Source organism: Ictalurus punctatus, chromosome 27 (assembly GCF_001660625.3).
Source record: "Ictalurus punctatus breed USDA103 chromosome 27, Coco_2.0, whole genome shotgun sequence".
NCBI lineage: Eukaryota > Metazoa > Chordata > Actinopteri > Siluriformes > Ictaluridae > Ictalurus > Ictalurus punctatus.
Window position 1 is genome coordinate 5,050,458 of NC_030442.2, and position 9,743 is coordinate 5,060,200.

Consider the following 9,743-nt stretch of genomic DNA (forward strand, 5'->3'; position numbering starts at 1 on the left):
ATAATTCAATAAGACCACAACATTTTGCTTAAGATATCAGTCGTTTTGTGTGTTTTTACTGCGTTCTGGATGTCCTAAATCAGATTTCTGTTACAAGCTCACATCAAAGAAAAACCGCACGGCGTGTTTGATTCACTTCCTGCAGGTGAGTCGATTCAGAGTCGATTCACTTTCTTAGTGCAGTCGAATCGTGCTAGTTTGCTTGAAAAGCACAGACTGTTCAGTTCAGACAGACTAAACACTGCACTGAAGCCCTGTGAGTGTACTCAGTGATACCGATAATGATGATGATGATGCTCTCACACTAGTGGATCCGACTCAGTGTTCATGTTCATGTAAACACAGCGGTTTTATATCCTGTATAAAGTGTACAGCAGGTTTTTAATATGCAGAATATTTATTATAATACCACAAAAAAACATATATAAACACATATATAAAAAAAATTGAAAGACTGTGTTATTAAAGATAAATATTCATGAACGTTTTATAACTTTATAATGGTCCTAATTGCTGGTGTTTCATCCAGGAGTTTTAATACAATTCATTCTCACTGGGGTAAAGTCAGGAGAACACTGTTGCTAGGCAACTGAGCAATATGGCGGAGGCGGAAGGACGCTAACAATCACACAGGAGTCTTTCATACAGACAGTGTAAAGACACAGTGACGGTGAAAATTAAACAAATCCACCAGGAACTTAAACATTTACCTCAGATGTGTTGATAAAAATTCTGAAGCAAAGACTAAACTTACACTTAGCATTGACCGGCTAACCCACTCCAGCTTTCGCCATTTTGAGAAACACCTAATCAACGCGCTGTTGTAGCCTGCTAGCTAACGGGCTAATTATTCTTTATATATAAATGTGTTGTAGTGTTTTGGGAGAACTGTACTAAAGGTTATTGGTTTAATCATGATGGTTTTTAAGACTTCAGTGGCTACCGTGATGATGTCGCATTGTGTTTTATTGTTTTCTTCTGGTTTATTGTGTGCTGTATTTAAATTTCACCTGTAGTAAAGATGATTAAAGATCAGTTTGAGTGTGTACAGAGCTGATGATGATGCTGAAGCTGCTGTCTGTGGTTCGCTTTATCATTTTAATAATAAAGATTAAGGACTTGTTCAAAATGCCTCTTTGGGTGATGTGATGAAGGACACTGCAGCGTCCCTACTGACACACAGACAACAACAACAACACACACGGGCTTACTTTATTGATCACATGTGTACTTAAACAGACAGACAGACAGCCATATGGACAAACAGACAGAAAGACAGACAGACGCACAGAGAGAAAGATAGAGAAATACATGATCGTTTTTCTCTCAGCAGTGGAGTAAAGTGGAATTGTGAGTTAAAAATAATTTCAACTGTCCACTAGGTGGCAGTAAGTGATCTCTCTCTCTCTCTCTCTCTCTCTCTCTCTCTCTCTCTCTCTCTCTCTCTCTCACATACACTCTCCCTCTCTCTTGCTCTCTCTCGCTCACACACACCAGTCTTCACACTGCTTTATTAGATCTGTACAGGACTTTATTATTCACAGTTCACACTCAGGAACACACACAGAGTGTATAACAGCCACGACTATAACATCATCATCATAATCATTATTAAATATTATTAATATTATTATTATAGCATTGCTGTATTCCGTGTGTTCATCTCATCATTTCATCCTTAATGTCACCAACGAGCTGTAATTAGTGCAGATTATGAACTCCTCAGTAACACTGTGTTCAGGTTCCGTGACATTATATTAATACAAACAATATTAATACAAACACACACTTCTGTAACTACCACCACCACCACCATCATCATCACCATCGTCACTATGTTCATGGAATAGTCCTTACACATACACGTGCGTGTGTGCGTGTGTGTGTGTGTGTGTGTGTGTGTGTTTGTGCGCGCGTAGGTGGGTGGTTGGGATGATGGGGGCGGGGTTTAATCAGGAAACGACTGATCATGTTTCACAATCAACAACCTATATATACACACATACAGTGTAGTGTTGAACTATAATGCTGTATAATTAAAGCAGTATTTATAACAGCTGAAGAAGTGAACAATGGTGGCGTCACATGATCAAGTCTGTGATTGGCTGGATACAATGAAGCTCCACCTCCCTACTGAAAGGGTTGGGGTGTGGGATAGCAGTGAGGTCTTACACCCCAGAGTGACGTCTAGTCCAAAAAATATGGTGTAATATATTTTTTTTTGTGTGTGTGTGTGTGTGTGGGTATGTGTGTGTGAGAGAGAGGTGTTGAGTCCATCAGTAACTGTAGAGAGCTCTCACACGGCAGAGGTGTGTGTGTTTTTGTGGCGCGTGATGAAGGGAGAGGCGGTACTGATACAGCCGCATGCCGCCGTCAGCCCAAGGCACGCCCACCCACACAACACCGACCAACCAAATCCATGATCCACGTCGCCCGGGAGACCGTAGATAAAGGGGGGGTTTCGGGAGAGGTCATAGGTCACGCTAGAGGCGTAGGTGCACAAGGAGATGGTGCAGAAGATCCCTGCAGCAAATAGGAACATTGAACCATATGTGTGTGTGTGTGTGTGTGTGTGTGTGTGTGTGTGTGTGTATGTATACGTGTATGTGTACCTGACATTAGGAACAGTAGTCCTGATACATGCTGCGTGAGCTTCTCCTCCCAGAAAAATCCGACTGCAGAGACGACGGAGCCACAGAGCAACACAGCAGCAGCCATTCCCATAAAGCCCGCCGTTATTCTTCTAAGATCTACACACACACACACACACACACACACACACACACACACAGAGCGTCTCCATGACTTCCGCCCACACTGTGAGAGATCACACGTTATTTCCAGCAGCTCTGATAATAATAACGCTGTATAATTAACACTATGTGTGTGTGAGACGGTGTGTGTGATGGTGTGTAACCGAAACATACGGGACACCGGTTCAACATCACACACCACATTTACAATAAATCCCTAATTCATCTGTAGTCAACAAGGAAAAATCACACACCCATCATAAATATTCTTCATCGTTTCTGCCGTGATTTCTGCCAAGTCCTGTTCAGGAGCTGCTGCAGTGGAAACCAGCGCTCTACAGGATGTGACTGTGGGAGGATTACTGAAGGTCAAACTGAGACGAAACCACAAAAACACTCACCTCCTTCCAGATAATCACAACCTTCCGGACTGTCAACCTCACAGCATTCTCACAATCATTTCAGCTTTTTATTATTTCATTTATTTACACTTTTTTTAAAGTCTGTGCAGGTCGTTTTAATAAGCTGAACGTGACGCTTAGATAGAAATGAAACGCGTGTGTAACCTGAATCTGAACATGAGGAACTTTCCCTCCCCTGTGTAAATATTCACACAACTTGTGAAATTCGATCCGGTTCTAATCTTCTCCGTGAGCCGGAGAAGAGACGATTTTAAGATTATCTATCACCACTGAATCGTGTTCTCTAAATGAAAATGTTCTACATAAATGATCAAATTTAAGCACAGTAAGAATATTATTTTTCTTCAGAAGTTTTCTGAACAGGAAATAACCGATAGGAATGTAGGCAGAAACGTATAACTCTGTAATGGTTAGCATAACGTTATTTAGATACTAGCAATCCAAGAGTTATCTGTTGATCTAATTAAGAAATCCAATCAGGTCTGATGACATGGCTAATCTACAGAAGACTACAGTAATGTGTCAGATGCATAAAAAAAAGATATTAAACATCTGGATTAAAACTCATGAGATGCATTACCATGAAAGGAAAACAGGGCCAAGCATGGAACCCTGGGGTACACCGCTGTGAGAACAGCAGCAGGGATCATATCACCGTTACAATAAAGACAAATATAAATACTGAAGTGCTGTCCAGATACACTGAACTACTGAATAATTCATTAATCCTGTTCATGAAAATATTACTATTTGGGTGTAAATTCAGAGTTTAGTGTAGAAGGAGGTGAAATATCTGTTCACAGTCAGTAAATAGAGACAGGAATAAGAGAACGAGTTGCATTTAGCGACAGATTCAACAGACAAAAATCTTTTCAAGTATTAGACTAGATTCTCCTAGGCACTAAACAGCACAAATTACAGGTTAATGAAATTCCAACACTCGGATCAGATTTTTTCAGTAAAGGCACACGTCAACATTTAATCTCGATAAACGTCACACGGCTTCGCCAGGAGGCGAAAGCAGCAGTGCGTGTCTAACTAAATCTTTTGGTCCTGAACGTCATGAGAACGGCTAGCCACGCCCCTCTGTCCCACTCAGACACGCCCGGTTGAGTCCCAAAGACACACCCATTTGTCCCACTCTGACAAATCAATGTGTGTGTCAATGTGTGTGTGTGTGTGCGTACATACGTAAGAGGTGCCACTCGTCCTGCTGGATGGTTCTGGTCAGGTTCAGGGGAATGTTCCTGAGTCGAATCGGCTGAGAGAAATGATATTTAACTGCAGTGCAGCGATCTGCAATACCTGCAACACACACACACACACATACATACAGTGTTAGTACACATGTAATTTATATGAGATATAGAGATTATAAATTGGTCTCCTCCGACAATAACACACTGTGCCACATGGTTTGGAGCGATTTAGTTGGGCTTGGGTGTTTTTTTTGTGAGAAAGGGTTTCCGTCTAGCCACCCTACCCCGTCGCCCAGACATGTGAAGAATACGAGAGAGTGCAGTGACATGCAGAGAGTAATCAGTACTCGTCAAATGTTCCTGCAACTCCTTTAACATTGCCGTAGGTCTCTCGGCAGCCTCCCCGGTACGTTTTTCTCTTGTCCTTTCCTCAGTTTTGGACCGGCGTCCTGTTCTTGGTGATGTCACTGCGGTGGTCCATTTTCTCCACACCTTGATGATGGTCTTCACGGTGTTCCACAGTACTTCTAAATGTTTTGGAAAATCTTTTATACTCCTCTCCTGATCGATATCTTACGACAGTGAGACCCTGTACATGCTCTGTAAGCTCTTTTATGGTCCATGAAGATGTGAAGAAGAAAATCATACAGAAACAGCTGGACTTTATTTGGGGTTAATCAGAATTATTTCATTGATGACAGCTGTATGATAATGAGATTGACCGTGATTGGTTCATTCTGAACACAGCCACACCCCCAATTATAAAAGGGTGTGCACACTTATGCAACCGGGTCATTGTAACTTTCTTATTGTTCCCTAAAATGTTTTTAACATTTGTTGTGTGTAGACATTTTATATCCACTGTAACTCTATCACTTAATACACATGCTCTCTCTCTCTCTCTCTCTCCTGGATTTTCCAGACAATAAGAGACATCAGCATGAATCATATGTAACTTTGATATGGTGAAGTTTTCTGTAAGGAGACGTTTATGTAACCTGTAAGGAAGGAGTCTGCAGTGTCAGTGCTGTGTAACAGTCAGAGGTTAAGCTGTAACTTTACGTTTTGTGGCATCTTCAGGACAGAGGAGTTTACACTCCTTTACTGTTTCTCACTAACACCACAATCTGCCATTTTCTCTCTTATTAACCTGAAAAGTGAGAATAAAAAGAGGGAATAAAGAGAGGGAATAAAGAGAGAGAATAAAAAGAGAGAGAATAAAGAGAGAGAATAAAGAGAGAGAAAAGAGAGTATAAAGAGAGAGTATAAAGAGAGAGAATAAAGAGAGAGTATAGAGAGAATAAAGAGAGAAAAGAGAGAGAAAAGAGAGAGAAAAGAGAGAGAATAAAGAGAGAGAATAAAGAGAGAGAATAGAGAGAGAATAAAGAGAGAGAATAAAGAGAGAATAAAAAGAGAGAGAATAAAGAGAGAGAATAAAGAGAGAGAAAAGAGAGAAAAGAGAGAGAATAAAGAGAGAGAATAAAGAGAGAGTATAAAGAGAGAGAAAAGAGAGAGAATAAAGAGAGTGAAAAGAGAGAGAAAAGAGAGAATAAAGAGAGAGAATAAAGAGAGAGAAAAGAGAGAGAATAAAGAGAGTGAAAAGAGAGAGAATAAAGAGAGTGAAAAGAGAGAGAAAAGAGAGAATAAAGAGAGAGAATAAAGAGAGAGAAAAGAGAGAGAATAAAGAGAGAGAAAAGAGAGAGAATAAAGAGAGTGAAAAGAGAGAAAAGAGAGAGAATAAAGAGAGAGAATAAAGAGAGTGAATAAAGAGAGAGAATAAAGATAGTGAATAAAGAGAGAGAATAAAGAGAGAGAATAAAGAGAGAGAATAAAGAGAGTGAAAAGAGAGAGAATAAAGAGAGAGAATAAAGAGAGAGAATAGCGAGAGGGATGGTGAGGGAACGAGTGTGTATAGCTGCTGTAACGTAAGCGAGAACAGGAACTCACTTATTTGACGTCAAATGAAACTATAAATTGATAAAAAGTACAATCTTTTTTTAAAAAAAATAAATAAACAATTGTAATTGTTGGTAAGTTGCTGTGGTGTAAGAGGAATAAAACACACGAGGACGCGCTGTTAGAGAAAAATAATCAACTTCTTCAGGATGGTAACACTAACTCCACTTTATCACCCCACCCCATCACACACACACACACACACACACACACACACACACACACACACACACAGAGCGGTTATTACTTACATTTACATTACAGGTAGTGCAGATCCTGTTTCACGTGTAACAGTCGGTGTAGTGTGAAAGAGTAGAGTGTGAGTGTGTAGTGTGAAAGAGTAGAGTGTGAGTGTGTAGTGTGAGTGTGTATATGTGTGAGTGTGTAGTGTGTGTATGTGTGAGTGTGTTGTGTGTGTGTGTGTGTGTGTGTGTAGCTGCTGAAGGTCGACAGGACTCTGTGAGTGACTCTGCACATCTCCATCTTTAATCCAGGGTCATCTCATCAACATAATCTATATCGACTTTCTCCTGTCACCTTCACCATTCAGCTCCAAAACCAACACACACACACACACACACACACACACACACACACACACACACTAAACACAGCCATGTGCAACAATATTTCATTTAATTATTTAATAGTTATATTTAATGTTGTAGAACGTCTGTGAAGCGAGTTAGTTCCTGTTGTCACTTGTGTTATAGCAGCTATAAACACTCGTTCAAGTTAATAAGACAAAAAATATACACAGCTAGTTACGCATGTTAGCGAGAAACCGCAAAGAAGTGTAAACTCCTCTGTCCTGAAGATGTCGGAAAACTTCTCCTAACTTCTCCTGAAAGGTCTCCTTACAGAAAACCACCAAATCAACAGTGTGTTTATGTGGAGCGTGCGCTGTACACGTCCCTGTGAACGAGCCGTTACTATAGAAACCGTAACGTATCAGAACGAGCGCGTTAATTATATATAAACCTGCGACGTGCGGCTGCGCTACTGTCTGAGCCGCCGTTCTGGAAAACTAATCAACACCTGCTGACCAATCGGAATCCATAACTCAGCAGCGCTGTGGTATAAATATAAATATCTTTCTTTGATATACACACCGACTCATTGTCATGAAGACATGAAACAACTCTCAGCGTGAAACGTTTCAGATCTACACACTGAGCTCACTTTGTTCTAAATACTGATTTTTAAAAAATTTTCTCAGTACTTCAGTATGAAACTGATTTTGGGGCGGAGCTATGTATGAACTCGGGTTGTGATGTCACAAAAGAAACTCCACAACTTACGAACCCATCAAATCCAATATGTGAAGTATTATATGTGGAAACATTTAGCCGTAGAACTGGCGTGATAAGCTGATAAAGATGGTGGTTGTCATGGTAACACTGTCATGTAGTTACTGAAATCCTTCTTCTGTTCCTAATGTGAGCTAGTTTACGATTTAGCTAAGTTAGTGATGTTCAGCCATTAGGGATGACAGGGTGACACTGGGGTGTGCTGATATTTGCATATCGTGTATATTCCTACATAGACTTTGTTAACGAGGGTGAATGTATGTACATTTTCCCACAGGATTTCACTCAAACTGAATATTCTGTGTACATTATTAGCCTACGTTTACATTGCACTTTAAATAACATAATGGATGTTTTTATTGTTTCTAAACTGAAAACATTGTGGTTTTTGTGTGTAAAGTGTGTATCAGAACACAGCTCACATTCAAGTCGTTGCTCCATGTGTGTACTGTATGCGGTATAATAAGTGTAGTGCATTAGCATGATGCTAACAGTGGGGTTACCCTTTGAAATGAGCCGGTCGATGTCTGGGTCCACGCCCCGGAAGTAGCATTTCCGCCACAGCCCGGAGTGCGTGGGGAAGAGCGGGCGGCCGCACTCGGTCTCCAGGATGCCCATGCCCAGAATCGCCCTCCAGTTCTCCAGCAGCTCCTCCTCGCGACTCCCGACGTGAATCGGTTTCATGAGAGCCACGCTGTTCCGGCGCGAGCCCCCGGTTCCGCCCCCGCCTCCGCTCCCGGTACTGTCCACCAGCGGCAGGTGATAGATGGGCATCTCCCGGTTTTTCTGGTCATTAGACTCGGCTCCGTACCGGTCGCAGTTCCGTTTGTGCCTGCGCGTGTCCGTTTCGTACCAGTGGTCCGTGAAGATGGCGGTGACGAGCAGCACGAGCGCGAGGACGCTCATGCAAAAGCTCGCCGCCGTCACGAGAGACCGTTTCTCCATGGTGTGAACATCAGCGCGCGCTCACCGAAAACCGGCCATCATTCTCTCTCTCTCTCTCTCTCTCTCTCTCTCTCTCTCTCTGTGCCTGTCTGTCCGTCCTCCTCAGTGCGCGTGCTGATTAAAGCATCCTTTTCTCCCTCTCTTCCGTTTATTTAAGGAGTCCGCAGACCTCGCTCTGTTTTTCCTCCCCGTGACCTCCACGCTGCTGAATACGCTGCCTCTGCGTCTCTCTCTCTCTCTCTCTCTCTCTCTCTCTCTCTCTCTCAGTCTCGTGAGTGTGCTTGTATGTGCGCGGTGAGAAGAATCGGTTCTCTCTCTATCCCTCTGTCTCTTTTTTTTAACCGAATCTTCTACAGTGAATCAGAAGAATCGATTCCCAAACCTGTCATGTGTATCTCGACGAGATTTATCTCCAAAGAGGTATTATAAAGTTTTATATAGAACCCAGCAACACTCAGGTAGGACCCTTTTACCCACGTGAACTCTCCAGTAACCTTTTTAAAGCGTGCAACACATCTTATAGCTAATAAACACACAACTAATTGGCCATTAAATAAGGATCGGCTCGCCTAATCTTCCCCCAGAGCTAGGTTACCTGAGCAGGTCAAGGTGTGGGAGTAGGCACTTACAACGAACAGTGTGAAACCTTTCAAATAATCTGTGTAAAATAATCAAAATGACTAACATCATCAATGACACGTCTACTCATTAAATTGCTTGGATTGATAAATATTACTGTGAGCACCTGCGTATCCCCGACCCTTAATTAAATTAAAAAATAAAATAAAAATACCATTAGTGTTATCCCCCCCCAAAGTCATCTACAGAATCAGAATCAGCGTGTGAGAGCAGTGTAAACATGTTAACACCACTCTGTAGAATTCTGCACATCTCTCTCTCTCTCTCTCTCTCTCTCTCTCTGTGTGTGTGTGTGTGTGTGTGTGTGTGTGAGCGCTGAATCACATTCACTGCTTTGACTCATTCATACCTGGTTTGCTCGAACGAATCGACTCTTTCGAGCGAGTGATCAGTGGGGTCGGTGAGCGCGCGCTGCGTGTAAGGTGCAGTCTGCGCGCTCTCCTCTCCTCTTCAGCTTCCCTCCTGTAAATGCGATGATGATAGAGTTTTACTCCTTCTCTGTGTCTGTGTCCTTTTCAT

General features: G+C 41.9%; 1 protein-coding gene across 1 annotated transcript; it reads right to left on the reverse strand.

Annotated features, from left to right (window-relative positions):
- Positions 1–1,433: 1,433 nt before the first annotated feature.
- On the reverse strand, positions 1,434–9,383 carry tmem178a (transmembrane protein 178a). Its single transcript, XM_017459096.3, has 4 exons — positions 8,144–9,383; positions 4,367–4,480; positions 2,613–2,750; positions 1,434–2,523 (listed from the first exon to the last, which is right to left on the reverse strand). Exons 1-4 carry the CDS (start codon positions 8,583–8,585, stop codon positions 2,297–2,299), a joined length of 921 nt encoding a protein of 306 aa, XP_017314585.1. The 5' UTR covers positions 8,586–9,383; the 3' UTR covers positions 1,434–2,296.
- Positions 9,384–9,743: the final 360 nt, after the last annotated feature.